The sequence below is a fragment of the Papaver somniferum genome, chromosome 2 (genome assembly GCF_003573695.1).
Source record: "Papaver somniferum cultivar HN1 chromosome 2, ASM357369v1, whole genome shotgun sequence".
NCBI classification, from domain to species: Eukaryota; Viridiplantae; Streptophyta; class Magnoliopsida; order Ranunculales; family Papaveraceae; genus Papaver; species Papaver somniferum.
In genome coordinates, this window is record NC_039359.1 from 136,532,371 (window position 1) to 136,550,467 (window position 18,097).

An 18,097-nucleotide genomic window follows, 5' to 3' on the forward strand; every position below is an offset into this window, starting at 1 on the left:
CATATAGGGAAGCCCATTTGCTATCCAGGAATTGATTCTGACAAATTTATCGTACATGACAAATAGTTGACCTTCAGGATAGTTATATCTCCTATTAGCCTGTTTTGGTGCGCGCATGCTCGGATGCTTTTCTTGGATCCTTCATCCCCCATTATAAATATTGAACCAGTTTCTGAGGATTCAAGTATTCAACACTTCCATTCTAGTACACATGGTTTTTTTTATACTGTTTTTTTTGACGGTTTATAAAAAAATGATAAATATTGATAGCCGTACAAGCTTAGCGCAATATGTTAGGTCGTAAACATGCAATGCCAAGTTCCCCGAAATCATGCTTGTGCTCACAGAATTTGAAACCCAAATTTTCCCTGTTATAATGGTTTCCCCAAGTGGGTGTATTTTGATTTTTCAGATCAATAACTCAAGCTTTAAAGTCATTGAAACAGCTAGCCTAGATACAATATTATACTCAGCCAACACTTGAAAATATTCCAACTAGTCTTTTTGGTTTAGTTTGACCTCATAGAGATATACACTGCCTCATTACTATTAATACTACTAGTAGTACAACCCTAAAATCATATCCAAAAGTTCCAAATCTATGGCTGCTTCATCTATAACGCAATCCTCTTCTTTCTTTACTGAACATCGTCGTTTACTTTTTTTCTTCTTATTTCTGTCACTCTCTAATGCTCAACCTTCTTCATCATCTCGACCACATGCACTCGTGCTTCCTATTTACAAAGATCCAACAAGTCTCCAATATGTGATCCAAATTAACCAAAGAACACCTCAACTAGCTGTAAAGCTTGTTGTTGATTTAGGTGGTAAATTCACCTGGGTTCATTGCAATCAAAGCTATATATCATCAAAATACCGACCAGTTCTTTGTGACTCGCCCCAATGCTCACTAGCCAGCAAATGCAGCAAATGTGTAGTGTGTGCCGACACTACACCTCGTGAGTCATGGTGTCATAACCAAGCTTGCAGTATCTACACAACTAACCCGATTACTGGATCAACCAGTAATGGGGAGCTGTCTTCAGACACTGTGACTCTACAATCGACCAACGGGTCAATCACGATCTCAGATGTTACTGTTCGTCAATTCGCATTCGGTTGCGAAACAACTACTAATGTCTTAGAAGGACTTGCTCTGGGTGCGGAAGGTATGGTTGGTCTTGGACGTTCAGGACTTTCCTTGGATTCACAGTTTTCAGCTGCATTTCGATTCCCTCGGAAATTTGCACTGTGTTTATCATCCGGCCGTGGTGTGATATTCTTCGGCGATGGACCTTACATGATGCAACCAGGATTCGACTATGGACCTTTCATTGGGGATTTTGTTACAGGAATCGACATCTCGACACCTCTCTCTTACACACCACTTTTCACTAACCCGATAAGCACGACTGGCTATTCTGCTGCAGGTGAATTTTCCACTGATTATTTTATAGCTGTAAAAGGGATCGAGGTAGATGGCGAAAGAGTCGTGATAAATGAAGCATTGCTATCCATTAACAAGAAAAATGGGATCGGAGGAGCAAAAATCAGCACTCTAGTTCCTTACACTACCATGGAGACATCTATATTCAAGGCCTTTACTAGTCTATATATTAAAAAGGCTAAAGAAGTGAATATGGCCACGGTTCCTCCAGTGGCGCCTTTTAATGTCTGTTTTAATTCATCGACGTTGATAAAGATTAATCCGAGAATAGGAGTTCTTGTGCCGAGAATTGATCTGGTCTTGCCGAACAATACAAGTTTTGGGTTCCTTGGACCGAGAAATACTATGGTACGTATTAATGATGAAGTTACGTGTCTGGGATTTGTTGATGGAGGTTTAAAGCCGAGGACTTCGATTGTTATTGGTGGGCTTCAGTTGGAAGAAAATCTTCTACAGTTCGATATTCCTAGATCAAGATTAGGATTTAGTTCAACACTGTTGTTTAGGCCAACTAGTTGTTCCTACTTCAAATCTCAATTTTAAGGCCGATTCAACTATTAAGATATTAAGATTTGTTTGAAATTTCCATCTTGGCTGAGGTTTTGAGGAAATTCAAGCAATTCGAATTGTTGGAATTATAATTCAAATATAAGATTTGGTTAGATTATATTTTGAGTTAGTTTTAATTATTTGAAATTGAATTTGGTTAGATTTGGTTAAGTGTCATAGTCTTTAGGAGTTTATTCACGTTTTTTTATTAATATGTTTAATTTGTTTATTTTCGTTCCAAAAGAGTTACATTTGAATTTTAGGGTTTTCAATCTTGTAAGCCTATAAAAGGCGGTTCCTATAAGTGAAATAATTCGGAAAATATTTAAGAGTTTTATTTTCACAAGTTTCTTTTATTTCATAATCAAAATTTCTACAGTTAGCATCGAGAGCCAGACGATCCTGTAGAGATGGCAACTAATGACACGCTTCCGCAACCACACATCCCTATTTTCAAAGGCGGTAGTTTCAAATTCTGGTCTATTATGTTGAGAATAATTTTTATTTCACATGATTTATGAGAATTGGTAGAAAATGGTGAAGTGAATCTAGATGAAAGGCTCACTGCAGCACAAAGGAATGAGTACAGTGAAAAAGTGAAGAAAGATGCAAAAGCTTTGTCATTCATACAAGAGGGTTTGGATGATTCAATTTTTCCAAATATTTCTAACTGCAAAACAACAAAAAAAGCATGGACTGTGTTGCAAGGAAAATATAAAGGTACTAATAAGGTGATTACCGTGAAACTGCAAACTCTTCGTCGTGAGTTTGAAACTTTTTCCATGGGAAACAATGAATCAGTGCAGAAATTTTTCGACAAAGTCACAAAAAACGTGAGTGTAATCAGGTCTTATAGTGAAGAACTCTCTGATCAAAAAATTGTTGAAAAGGTATTACGTTCTCTCCCCTCTAAATTTGAGAATGCAGTAGCTGTTATTGAAGAATCCAAAGATTTATCAACATATTATTTGAATGAACTAATTGGGTCTCTTCAAGCACATGAGCAAAGGTTGAACAGATTACTGGAATCATATGAAGAAAAAGCTCTTATGGCTAAAGAAAAGGGTAAAAATTCTTCTTCTCAATCATGTTCAATATGCAAAAGGACAAACCATACTACTGATGTTTGTCACTTAAAAGACAAAAATCCACTGCAATGCTACCACTGTTAAAAGTTTGGGCATATTGAAAAATACTGTCGTGGCAAACCAAAAGAGGAGCAAGCAAATTTCTGTGTAGGAGCCTCCGATGATGAAGAAGAGTTGATCTTATTTTAATGATAATTATTTAATATTGATGATGAAGATGATTAATTATATGATGATGATGTACGGTTATGATGAGAAGGTGATGGATATTTTAAGATGGATATTTGAATTAAGGGAGGATGTTGGAATTATAATTCAAATATAAGATATGGTTGGATTATGTTTTGAGTTAGTTTTAATTATTTGAATTTGAATTTGGTTAGATTTGGTTAAGTGTCTTAGTCTTTAGGAGTTTATTCACATTTTTTTATTAATCTGTTTAATTTGTTTCTTTTGGTTTCAAAAGATTAGGAGTTGGATGTTACGGTTAGTTTAAGAGTTACATTTGAATTTTAGGGTTTCCAATCATGTAAGCCTATAAAAGGCCGGTTCCTATAAGTGAAATAATATGGAGAATATTTAAGAGTTTTATTTTCAAAAATTTCTTTTATTTCATAATCAAAATTTCTACACGAATTGCAAAGGCTTGTAACATTCACACATTTGGTTTGAATGCGATCCGACATATGTAATTCTTGTTCTTTCAAATAAGCTTTTAGTGGCGTTTCAGTGTTCACTTGGAGAATTGCCTAGCTTTTTTAATTTTCGTTCTTTCAAATAAACTTTTAGTTGCATTTCAGAGTTTACTGCGAGAATTGCCCAGCTTTTCCAAAGACAATTCAGTTTCGAGTATCGATACTCTCACAATTTTAAGGAAGGCAAAGCCTAGCTTTTAAAGACGTTTTATCCACTTATAGGTTTTATTAAAAGCTTTTGTTTCCTTCTTTATTTTTCGGAGTTAATGTTTTGGTGTTCTTTTCTTTGATCAATAATATTGTCCCTCTCCAGGTATTCTTATTGAAGGAAAAAATTAACAAATATGCTATGCAAATATGCTTGCATTTTGTAGTCTTTAAACAACACAAATTTTGAATTCTTTTATTTTGCTGAGTAATGAATAATCAATATTATAGTTATACTTGTTATGCAGAGTTTTGAAAAATCATTCCGAATATAAGTTTTAAAAGACCCTCTTTATATTTGGAAAGACATGATTTTTGTAGTTTTTTTATTATTTTTTAGGTAATGACAGGTTTTCAAATACATAAAGATAGAGTTAACTTACACTCTTATACCTTCAAAATTATAACCATCTGGATTTAGTCCAGTTGGCCAGGAGCCTGACTCTCAAGTAGGAGGTCAGTGGATCGAGTCTACGCTCAAGAGTTTGGAGATCTCATAAAATACTCCTCTTATGTAATTTAAAAGTTTAAGTTGTTAATGTATCTTCTTTCCTATTAAAAAAAAACCATTAAAATTATATGTAAAGTACGATATTATCCTTAAATTTGAGCATCCTGAACAAGTTTGAAGCGAGCTGTTGAATCTTGGACGAGTGGCCAAGCCAAGGTCTATAACGGCTAGTTTATCCAACGACCATATGTACCCATTATATGTATATTACCATTTTCCCTCGTTTCCAAGTCACATATCTTGCACTCATAACCTCCAAATTTCTTATTTTCTCAAACTATTTCGCTTAATTAATCATTAAAGCTTCTCTATGAGCCTGTCCAAGAAAAAAAAATGGCAGGTTCATCACACAATGTTTCAACATAAGTTCACGGTACTATATTTAGTTTGGAAGATGATTCTGCTATTTTCAGAAGTTTTATTAGTTTTACAATTGATCATCATCGATGTTCATTAACAACATAACACATTTAGAAATAATATTTTTAATCAATTTTGTGTGGAAAACGGGAATCCAAAATTTCGTGATTCTGTAGGGTCGTCAAGTCGTTATATTACAATCAGCAAAGACATGACTAGTTGTAAGTCTCTTGGTCGAGAACGGGGACTCTATAGCATCATTGAGTCCTTCTCCAACAATATCGAAAAACTAATTCAGAAACTACTCTACAGCGTGAAAAGATTAGTGTTCTTGAGAATATTGTTAAAGAAGACTCAATTAGAGAAAAACGTTTGATCGAGACGCATTCATCTGAACTAAACAGACTCCGTGTTGAAAAAGAGAAACTGGATGCATCCCTTATTTTAGCCCAACAACAGTGCAAATACTTGAAAAGGGAAAACTCTGTTTTAATGAGAAATTCTTCTGTACCGATCACTAATTATCCGACAGAATTACAGTACATGAAGAAATGTTCTCCAAAGGAAGTTCCTGCCAAGAAATGTTTTCTTAACTTGCAATCTTCTAATAAGGCTATGGATTCAACACATGTTCCTTCCAATGTTTCTCTTCCACGAACTTGTTCCTTCCGTGGGAAAAAGAATCACTATGTTCATCATTGTTTTGCTAGAAAGAAACAGATTTCTGATCTTCAAAATATACTTCTTCTCACTGTCGACAAAGTAAACTCTATAATGACCACTACAATGGATTTCATCCCTACAGAAAAACAGGTTTCTCATAAGATGGATATCAATGGTCACTCATCTCAAAATCCCCACAGGAATCGTGTTCCTCCTAATGGTGCGAATTCTTACACCACAAAAATACACATTCCCAGTATTTATGAGAATAAGTCTGGTAGATCTAAGTCTATATGGTGGAGACATGTCTCTTGTAATTCTCTGGAACCAATTTCTAGAGGTCCTAAACTTAATCCTCAGAAAAATATTTCTGATGGATCACCTGACAAGGTTATGTTGAATTCTTACGGAATAAAAAATAACCGAAGGAAGGTAAGGAATACCAGGTTCAAACCTTCAAATGGAATTTACAACTCATTTCTCAATACTCATAGTGGAATTACATTTCACTTGACTTCCTAATCGTAGGTATTTTTATTCTTATTGTTAGAGCATAGCTCGGTTGAACGCACCAAGCGTTGGTGTGTCAAGTTTGCTTGTCATATTTTAGTGAACCAAAACTCATTTAAAGAGTCGCTTGATTATGTGCTAGAGTCATCTTCTTATAGGTTAGCTTGAAAGTATTAGGATATGAGACATTACAATTATTACGTGAAGACTTGAAGAATGTGAAGAAGTAAGGAGCTACAACGACGACATCATCCTTCCACTTGGGGTTAGTAATATTTGACTTGAACTGTTTCATTCCCTAACGTATCTTTCAAGTCGTGCATATTGAAAACATAATTGCGAAGCTATGAATAATTATACTCTAGTTAGACGTAGTATTAAGGAATACAATACGAAGTATAATGCTTAACTTTTGAACTTCGTATATAAGACATCGACATAATCGTTTGAATGCTATTGTGATTATGTATGGGCATGAGGAGAAGATTTCGTCATAGGAAACAATGTTTTACATTCATTTAAAGGAAGTACATTCATGAACTTGTTTTGTGAATCGAAAGGGAAATCGCTAGGCTTATTGGTATTGTTATTCATTGCAAATCTTTTGAATCACCAATATGTATGTTTAGTATAACCGCTTATGACTTGCTTATGTTCTTGGTAAAACTATTCACAAGGCCTGACTTTTGTATTTGTATGACTTTTATTAGTGAAACCGATCTTAAGTAATCACCTGAGATGGTATGATCGATTTGTTGTAATTGGTATGACCAACTCTAGTCATTGCGGAACCGATCCTAGTAAGAGGTGAAACCGATCACAAAAGGGGAATCGATCCTTGTAAGAGGTTCATCATGTTTCTAGTTATTGGGAACCGATCCTATAAATATGTGTACCACGTTTTTAGTTATTGGGAACCGATCCTATGGACATGTGCACCAAATACAAGTTAGATACCATATATATGTGGGAACCGATCCTAGTACCTAGTCAACCAAGTTTTGGTAACTAGTGTGACTAATTCTAGTACCCACATGGAGGTAGAATTGAACCTTGTTTTGGTAGAACCGTGAAACCCATGTTTGGCGATTTGATGATAATCAATCACATAGTTCTTGGAAGTCAGATGAACCAATTCTAAACTCGTTTTGGAAGTGTGGCAAATCGGTTCCAAGATAGTAAATATGAAAGAGGATTTACTAAGTAAAGATGTCGACATACTTTGAACATGTGCAATAACGCTTATCTTTTATTGTTCAAAGATATTCCTTAATAGCTAAAGGAGAATCCCGGATCGAAATACATTAAGAATCTTTTAATTAAGGTTTTTAGTTTTGCATATCTTTAGAAAATAAAAATTACTAATGTGCATTTACTAGTTGAGATTTTCTAAGAGATTTTCGGTCAATATTTGGACAAAGCATTTCCAGGAATTATGGAAACCGAAATTTGGGAATGTATTGCATGTCTTGAGAATATTTTCGGTTTTGGAAATTTCTTGGTGTCCAAACTTCCTTGGTATATAAATATTGAAGTTTGCATTTCATGCAAACTAATTCTCAGAGCCAGAAAAACTACCTAGTTGTGTTGTTACTGGTGGAGCCGCCTATTCGGAGAGGAAAGTAACCTAATTAGGCGAAATCTCTTGCGACCGCTCAGTTTAAAGACTTCTTTGGGATTGAGAAGCTCTATTAGTACCATTGGTGGGAAACTAGATAATTGCGGTTTATTATTAGTTTTCGATTGATTTGATTGACTAACGGTTGTTGAACTTTGATTGCACCTAGTTTTTTTATGCTTGAGAATCTTCTCTTCTGATATAAGATTCACTCAAACTAGATCGAAGTTTTGACGGGGATCTTTAGACTGTTTGTAGATCTAAAGACGTCTTGTGATAATCCATTGTTAGCAGACTCCGTTCTGTGTGTGATTGATCACAAGAGATTCAAGTTGATTGTGTGCAGGTGTTTATTGAAGATCTAAGAAGATTTGAAGACGAAGAAGATTTATGATTTGGGTTCATAATCTTTGGTGTGCACAATACTTGTTTCGGCTGGAAAATGATCCAACTATAATCGGTTTATCTTTGTGATAGATTTGATTGATTAGTTGAGTAGATCGACATCAATACAATTCTGTTCACCCATGTTAGCAGTGCCACGTCAGTTCAACACGTCATCAACATGTTCAGTCAGCACCTGCCACATCAGCATCTGGTCCATCATCAACCTCCACGACATCAAGTATGTCTAGTCAGCAAGGGGGTTTTCCACGTCAGCAACTGGCCACCGGGTTAGCAAGTGGGTCCATGTAGCGTGCCACGTCAGCAGCCCTGATCCAGTCAGCGACTGCCACGTTATCACATAATCCAACATGCCACGACGTCGTCCCTAGAAGCATGCCACGTCAGCAAATTGTCCAGTCAGCTCGCTATGTCAGCAACTTGTCAAATTGGTGACTGTCGCGTCAACAATTTGTCCAGTCAGCTGTGCCACGTCAGCTACTACACGCGCGCTAAGAGAAAATCTTGTTTCGACAATAACTTCTTCGTTTTAAGTCCGAATCGAGTGATTTTTGGTTCGTTGGAATCGTATTTCAATTCCTTACAACCTGGAGGTGAAAAATTATGAGTTTGAATTTTTTTTATTTTTTGAGGTTTCGAGCGGCGATATCATACACGGTCACCACCAAATGAAAACTACATATCATATTCAATGTTCGTGAACGCTATTGCGTTGAGTTTTTACCCATTGCATGCCCGTGTGCAAAGTTCGTAAGTGATGGTTCGATTCATAAACCTTAACACGCACATGTTCGGTTCTACTTAAAATTGCTACAGTCCACTTGACCGAACTACTGTAGTCAAATTATCCTCAGCAGCTGCAGTCCAGTTGATCGTAACTGCTGTTGTCCAGTTTTCGTCATAACTGTTGTAGTCCAGTTTTGCAGTAACAACTGCAGTCCAGTTCCAATATAACTGCAGCAATCTAGTTTTGATTCAACTAGTGCAATCTAGTCTGACAGAAAATCTAGTGGCTAAGTCAAGCCAAGTCGAGACGCTGAGCCAACTACACTAGAAAAGACCGTTGTTACAGAGCCGAGATGCCCAAACCGTCTTCTTCAGCATGGCGTCATCGTGAAGCTACCCCCCATTCACAAGAATAATATCGTCACTATTTTTCCCTCGAAAGTTCGTCAGCAGCAAAATCATCTCGACAAACTCAATTGATTTTACAATTCGGAAGAGTTGTTGCCTGGAACGTTTTTGGTAACACACTGTTCAACAATCATCACCACTGGGAAACAACAACATAGCCAGTTGACATCCTAACTGCCACATATACACATAGATGCAATACCACTTCTCATAAGGTACGAATACAAATTAAATATTTTTTGCATCATTTCATATAATCATGCATACTTTTTTTCACTGGGATACCTACAATGTGGCGAGCATTTTCACATGCCAAGCTTGTGGAGATGCACACATTTCAATTCTGTGCGCATCTGGAATAACGGATTTCCCCCCTGCAGGGATTCCGGATAGCAGACACCTTCAATTTCTTTCCATGCGCGAGCAAGATGCAGCAAGATTTTGCACCCTTGTGCGAGCATTGAGCAGCATGACAATCACTGTCTTCTAGGGGATAGTTGCATATCACTTCAACGTGGATGACCATCACTTGGGTGCGAGATATGTAACACCTCATAGTATAAAGTATATCTTTCAGATCTAGTTGCGTAACACTCCACACACTTGGGGGCGAGTTACGTAGCATCTAAATGCGATGCAAAATTCAGCAGCTGAAAATCGGAACAAAGGGAAAACTGAACTTCTTAATCCTCCAACGAGTTACAGGATTAAGAGGGGGTGAGCGTACACCCTAATATTTTGATGTAATTATTTCAAACAATAACATTAATAACTTCTACAGTTAAGTTGATCGAACTGTTTTAGTCCAGTTCAAAAGAAACTGATGCACTAAGTTGGACGCAACTGATGCAGTCCAGTTTTTCTCATCAATTCTGTACTCAGTTGGACGCAACTGATGCAGTCTGGTTTTATTTGTAACTGTTACACTCAGGTTTATCGAACTGTTTTAATCCAGTTCCTCAGCAACTGCTGCAGTCCAGCTGATCGAAGCTACTGCAGTCCAGTTATGTTCGCAGCTCCTGCAGTCCAGCTGATCGCAGCTGCTGCAGTGCAACTTTGCTCGCCGCTGTTGCAGTTCAGCTGATCGAAGCTACTCCAGTCCAGCTATGTTCGCAGCTCCTGCAGTCCAGATGATCGCATCTGCTGCAGTGCAACTTTGCTCGTCGTTGCTGCAGTTCAGCTGATCGAAGCTCCTGCAGTCCAGCTATGCTCGCAGCTCCTGCAGTCCAGCTGATCGTAGCTACTGCAGTGCAACTTTGCTTGTCGCTGCTGCAGTTCAGCTAATCGAAGCTACTGCAGTCCAGCTATGTTCGCAGCTCCTGTAGTCCAGCAGATCGCAGCTTTTGCAGTGCAACTTTTCTCGCCGCTGCTGCAGTTTAGCTGATCGAAGCTACTGCAGTCCAGCTATGTTCGCAGCTCCTGCAGTCCAGCTGATCGCAGCTGCTGCAGTGCAACCCTGCTCGCCACTGCTACAGTTCAGCTGATCGAAGCTATTGCAGTCCAGCTATGTTCGCAGCTCCTGCAGTCCATCTATGTTCGCATCTCCTGCAGTCCAGCTATGTTCGCAGCTCCTGCAGTCCATCTGATCGCAACTACTGCAGTGCAACTTTTCTCTTCGCTGCTGCAGTTCAGCTGATCGAAGTTGTTGCAGTCCATCTATATTCGTAGCTCCTACAGTCCAGCTGATCGCAACTACTGCAGTGCAGCTCTGCTCGTTGCTACTGCAGTCCGGCTCTGTTCGCAGCTCCTGCAATCGAGCTGATCGCGGCTGCTGTAGACCATCTTTGCTCAAAGCTGTTGCAACCCAGTTTTGCTCATTACTGCAGATGACAGTTTTTTTTGTCCGTCGCAGTCCAGTTTAGCGCAATCATTACAACCCAGTACCGCAACAACTATAGCGATCTAGTCTACATCACTGATGTTGTCCTGATTCATATAACTATTAACGACATATAAAGATCGATATCATATCCAGTAGCACAACCAGACCATTAGAGGTCCAACAACACACAAAGTCTGTTACCATCTCAACTATTGAAGGATCACACCCTTTCGCTCGCAACTACCGCAACTCAGTCCGTAATTGACAGCGGCTTAATACCAACACCTACTACTACCTAGTTTGGTCGGAAATTACTGACAGTCTGCAAATTCAAGTTTCGTTTACAACAAAAGCTCACTCAAATTCCAGTCGAGTGACGTCAAATGTAGATCATCTTTTCCAAACAACTGTTACTAGTCTAGTTTTACGCAACTACCACAGTTCAGTTTTACATCAACAGTTACAGCTCACTTTCAACACCACTCCGCTCCAGCATCGCGCTTCCATTGCAGACCAGTTCAGCCTTCAGTCTAGTTTTTGCATAAAACAACAGTTCATACTCATCTGTTGCCCCCCGATCTTCCAGTGACAATAGCCTCACTTGGGGGCGTCTTAATTATGATTTCCGCAAACAACAAGGGAAGGTTTCCAATCACTTTAGCAAAAATAATCCACACTTAAGGGCGAATTTTGTCATTGATCAAGGGAAATGAAATGTTCTTAACCCCAAAAAGTTGGAGGTTAAGAGGGGGCGATGTTTGTACCATGAGTAAAAATACCCCATATTGGGCCAGTGAATACAGAAAAAATCCATTGTAATTATGATATAAATAAAACATCACTCCCCAAGGGGATTCTTCCGTGGATGTAGGCAAAATTTGCTGAACCACGTAAAATTTGTGTCTCTCATCTTTATGCTTGTTTCGTGTTTTTAATCATGTTTTCCTCATCATTACCAAAACCATCGTGTTTAGTGCCTGGAAATATTTCTGGGTACAAACACTCATCATGGACTGTGTAAAATCTAGGCATCTAGCCCGCATTGTTGATCGAAAAGTTAATGTTCTCATGAACATGGGGTCTCTAAGGTCAAAAGAATCAAGGATATCAGTGACACCTTTTATGATGGACCCTTTCAAAGGTATGATGTTATCAAAGAAACTTGATTCTTATTATGTCTAGGAAACTTCTTATGAGAATTTATTCTTGTGTTTTTAAGAAGGATGACTAAGGTTTGGAATATCCATTATTGTGATTACACATAGCTATGTCCAACGATTTTCATCTTCAATGTTTTTAGATTTATTTATTTAAAATCTTAAAGTTGGTTTGGAAGATGATTTTGCAGTATTAATCTTTATGGTTTTATATATTGAAATTTGTTATGGGACATGTGTGTTTGCATCCGTGAACTATGATTGTCCCATACGTGGTCAAAAGTTAAGTCTTTCATATGTCGATATGCAAGTATTGATAAAAGATTGAATGAACTTTTGACAAACAAAATTTAAGCCTTTTATGTCATTATGAAAATATTGATTGAAGAAAGGATGAGATTTTGTTTTCAAAGATTAAGTCTATTATATGTCATTGTGCAAATAGTGATGAAAGATAGAATGAATCTTTGTTTATCCCGCAGTATTGATCTTCCATGATCCATATTTTTATGTGTATACTGTGCGGCTCTGTAAGTTCTCTTATGTTGAGCATTTCCTATTAAATTAATCATGCATGGGTTCTCTTATGGTTAATTTAATTGAGTATTTTGGATACAAATTCATGTTTCATGTGTTTTGTTAATATCCAAAGAAATCCTTCTTTTCTTGTGAAAGTAAAGTCGCTCTTGTTGTTCTTTCGGGAATGAAATTTTATGGGGGAGAGTTCTTAATTGAACTTGTGCTTAATTGCTAAATCTTTCTGGGGAATGCGGCTGTGGAATATTATAGGGAATATCTTGTATCTTTATAAACTCCTTGATGAATGCATTTAGTTTCGGATATATGATTGCATCTAAAAAAGTTGAAATGTGCTTTCTTTTGGTCATGAAGTGTCTCTATGGAAATTTCATTAGGATCCCACTAGTTTTCGTACCTTTCCCAATTTTATTGACAAAAGGGGAGAGAATTAATGTGTAGTTCACACTACAAACACATATGGTTTTTGGATAATTATGTAAAGGGGAGTGGTTTTCATGTGAGATGAAGTATTGACTAAGGGGGAGTGATACATATCACCATAGTATTGTTGTCGAAGTTGTGATACAATTGAACTTTGATGTTGTGTGATAATACTATGACACTGTGTAACAATGATTGAGAACTTTTGTTTTCTTATTTTTATGGCTACGGATCTTCAAGAAAGATAATGCTGATTTGAATATCTTTGGAATCATTGGAGTACTTGGAAGTGACGAAGATTTCGAGTAATGTTGAAGAAACAAGGATATCAAACATGTGGAAGAGAAGCTGCAAAGTTTATTTATTTTGTATTCCATATGTATTGATAGTTTTGCCACTAAAATTGACAAAGGGGGAGATTGTTAGAGCACTGCTCGGTCGAACTCGCAAGCGTTTCTATCTCAAGCTTGTTTGTCAAGTTTAGTTGCCAAAACTATAAGTCTTGATTTCTAGTCTACTTATAGCTAAGTCTCGGACTAGGATAGTAAGTGTAGTTGAGCTCTAGACTCCACGACGTTCATCATGCAAAGACGAAGAACTACTCAAGGAACTGGTGGATCTTCATCGAAAAAAAGGTACGTGGAGACTTGAACTTATCTTTCACTCCAAAGTCTATCTATTCTATCTCCTATCTTAAAACAAAAGTCGTATTTCTATATAAACTTCGATTATACACATTTGTTATTTTGAGCCGAGTTTATAACGCTTATCTATTTCGTGAAATGTGTGTTGGTAAGATTTCGCTTTGGCCAAGTTCATCTTTACAAGTGACGAAAGTCATGTTGATCATTTCAATATCTTGAAAATCGCTTTGATGAAAAATAGTGTGTGAATAACCTCTATTTAACATCCTATAAGAATGTTTCAATGATTGAAATGAGAGTTTAGAATATATAACCTTGAATGGATATAAACATTGTATGTGAACTCATACTTGTGTAAGTCCAAAATCCTTGAACCAAAGTATGCATACTTTACTGGTTTAGGATGTCCAGAAGCTAAGTCCGCGTACTGCTGGAAGTTCACATCCCGTGAATTTTTGCTGGATCTTGTGAACTGAAAACAAGCTTAATCCGGGTACTTAAGTATGCGTACAGGTATGCATACTTGAGTGAGTTATTTTCTAAAAACGGTTTATTCGTGAACTAAGACATATATAAACTAAGGAATGCAATCCTTGCAAACCGTGGCTATAATGTTCATGAATTGATTCGAGTGAATCAAAATCAGTTTTGCTTCGATTGTGTCTTATATACTTCTATGAGATCTAAGCAATTGAACAACTCTATAACTAGTTATTTTGAGTCATTGGAACTAGTTATGGTGAAGATGAATAAGGTTGATATGAAAGTGCTCATATGGCTAACCATTGGTTAACTATTATTGAACCAACTAGGTGTACACGTTTAGGTATGGTTACTCAAACCTAAATGAAGTTACATTTCATTTGTGTATACCAAGCTATGTTCGATCTAACGGTTGAAAGATAGTAGCTTGAATCTAATCAGGTTTTCATCTAACGGTGAATATTGAATTATTTGTTACCAAGGTAACTTAGATTGCAAACCCTGATTTGGAGACTATATAAAGGAGAACTCTAGCAACTGGGAAACCTAATCCCCACAACTCCTGTGTGATACTAGTTGTATAAGCTAGAGTCGATTCTCCTTTAACCTTAGGTTTCTACCGAGACCCTGTAGGTTAACGACTTGAAGACTTCATTGGGATTGTGAAGCCAGACCCAACTATTTTCTTTGTAGTTGAGTGACCTGATCTTGTTGTTTCTATCGTGATTGAGTGCAATCGTAATATTAGCTTGAGATTAATTTCTCCGATAGGAAAGATAGGAAAGTAGTCACAAACATCTTCATCTCATCGTTTGTGATTCCACAATATCTTGTTTCGCTAGTCGATTAAGATTGTTGTGAGGTGATTGATATTTCTAGGCCGTTCTTCGGGAATATAAGTCTGGTATGTCAATTGGTTCCTGTTCACCTTGATTTATCAAAAGACGGAATAAAACTCGTAGGTATTTTTGTGGGAGACAGACTTATCTATTCCTGTAGACTTTTCTATGTGATATAGATTTGTTTATGAAAGTCTTCGACTTTGGGTCGTAGCAACTCTTAGTTGTGGGTGAGATCAGCTAAAGGAGTCAAGTGCGTAGTATCCTGCTGGGATCAGAGACGTATGGAGCGCAACTGTACCTTGGATTAGTGTGAGATTGATTGAGGTTCAACTACAGTCCAGTCCGAAGTTAGTTTCTAGTAGGCTAGTGTCTGTAGCGGCTTAATACAGCGTGTGTTCAATCTGGACTAGGTCCCGGGGTTTTTCTGCATTTGCGGTTTCCTCGTTAACAAAACTTCTGGTGTATGTGTTATTTCTTTTCCGCATTATATTTTGCTATATAATTGAAATATCACAGGTTGTACGTTGAATCGATCAATTGGTAAATCCAACCTTTGGTTGTTGATTGAAATTGATTGATCCTTGAACATTGGTCTTTGGTACCTTTCAAGTTAATTTCTCTTGTATTCAATTAGACTCACAGATTTCTATTTGCTTGAGTATGTATTGAATCGAGAAATTGAGATGTAACTCTTTGATATACTTTTTTATTAAGATTGAGTCTGACTATCTAGTTGATTCTCTTAAACGTATATTGGAGTTAGTCCATACAGATTGCTAAGAAAAATATTGGGTGAGGTTGTTAGACCCCCGCTTTTTCAACTCCCCCTTAGTCAATACTTCATCTCACAATGAAAACTACTCCCCTTTACATAATGATCCGTAAACCATATGTATATGTTGTGTGAACTACAAAATAACTCTCCCAATTTTTGTCAATATAAATTGGCAAAGGTACGAAAACTAGCGGGATCATAATGAAATTCTCAAAGAGATACTTCATGACTAAAAGAGAACATATCAATTTTGTTTCGATGATTTCACATAGTCGAAGCTTAGTATATTCATCAACGAGTTTATAAAGATATAAGATAACTCCTACAATATTCCACAGCCACACTCCCCACAAATATTTGGCAATTAAGCACAAGTTCAATTAAGAACTCTTCCCCATAAAATGTCATTCCCGAAAGAACAACAAGAGCGACCATACTTTTACAAAAAAAGAAGGATTTCTTTGGACATTAAGAAATCACATGAAACATGAATTTGTATCCAGAAAACTTAATTAAATTAACCATAAGGAACCTGCATAACATTATTTGCAATATATGAAACCAATAAAGATTAATACTGCAATATCATCTACCAAATAACTTAGAATTTAAATAAATCAATCTAAAAACATTGCAAGATGAAAATCGTTGGAAATAGCCATGTGTAATCAAAATATATGTTATTCCAAACCCTAGTTATCCTTCTTAAAACACAAGAATAGATTCTCATAAGAAGTTTCCTAGATATAATAATAAAAATCAACATGCTAAAAAACAAAAGACTCCTAAGAACATTTCATTTACTTTGAATACTCTTCTCATATTCTCTATAGTCATCAAGTTCATCTTCGATTAGATCAATCCTGTATTCGGGATTATCCATCTTGTCCTCAAGTCTTTTGGTTGAAGATTCGAGTTCACTCTTCAAGGTATGCACTTGTTCTAAGACAAGATTTGTGGTTAAGGAGAGCTTATCAAAATAAGAGACAAAAGGATTCAAATCAAAGGAGGATTCGCGTTTGTCTTGACACATCTCACGATCAGAAGAATCTAAATGAACTTTATTAGTGATGGGTGTCGTAGGCTCAACAAATTAATAATATTATTTCCACACAATTAACTGGTAATATAATGGAAGTAAGGATCGTTCCCACGAAGAGCAGTGAGTTTTAGTTGTCAAAGTGTCACAAAAAGGGGGGTTTTGTTTTAGATTGTGAACAAAATAAATAATCAAAGCAAATAAAGTTATATTGTAATCAATAGAGAGAGATATGATCGAGGAATCCTTCTTCGTTAATAAACTGTCAATGAGTTAATATATTCATCATTAATCATAAATTATCACCAACCGTAGAATAACAGGTACGCTTAGATATTCCCAAAATTCCTTATATCACTGGATAACAGGTACGCTTAGTTACCAGATTCTATTCGTATGAACCACCTTGAGGTACGCTTACAAGATGTAATTCACCGAATGCTTTAGGGTTTGTGAATTTAGGTTTGATCCTAGTAGTTAGACTTAGTACGCTCGGTCTACTTGATAGGGTTGTGTTTACACACGATTTCTTTACAGAATCCCTCTGCAAGGTCTCGCGTTCTCTACTTGTGTAAGTAATTATTCAACAATTACGGATATCCTAACCCTTACTAGCAATAGATAAATCAATCAATCAATCAATCAATCATAAGTAATTTAATAGTAAACACAAACGATAATCATATGACGAAATTAAAATAGATTCATATATTAAATCAAATCAAGTTTACAACTCAGAATTCATCCTCAATTAATAGGTGTTTAACTACTCATGGATGTAAAAGCATCCATGAAATACATATGAGAAAACTAAAGAGATAACGTTACGATTGATAATCGCTTCGTGTGTTGTTTCTCCTCTACAAGACTTACAATTTCATGACCTAATGATGTGATATCTTTTTATATATCCGAACACCTTTTTATAGGTTTACATTGCTTGGTCTTCACGTATTTAATTTGGTTCAAGAACCCGACCCGAAATAAAAAAATAACGAATCCAAACGTGCCCTTAGGTTGTCCAAGGTGTGAATACACGTTTCCGATTTGCTAAGTGCGCGAACTTCAAAATCCAGCAGAAATTTTCGGAATTAAGTCTGCGAACCCGGTATGCGAACCTAGTTCGCAAACTTCAATGTCTTGGTATTCAATAGAAGCTTGTTTTGGCCACAACTTCTTCATCTGAAC

The 18,097-nt window shown here is 36.7% G+C and overlaps 1 protein-coding gene across 1 annotated transcript; it reads left to right on the forward strand.

Annotated features, from left to right (window-relative positions):
- The first annotated feature begins 601 nt into the window (after window positions 1-601).
- On the forward strand, window positions 602-1,990 carry LOC113352027 (basic 7S globulin-like). The gene has a single exon (XM_026595911.1). The coding sequence runs from the start codon at window positions 602-604 to the stop codon at window positions 1,988-1,990; it is 1,389 nt and encodes a 462-aa protein (XP_026451696.1).
- The last annotated feature ends 16,107 nt before the right edge of the window (window positions 1,991-18,097 follow it).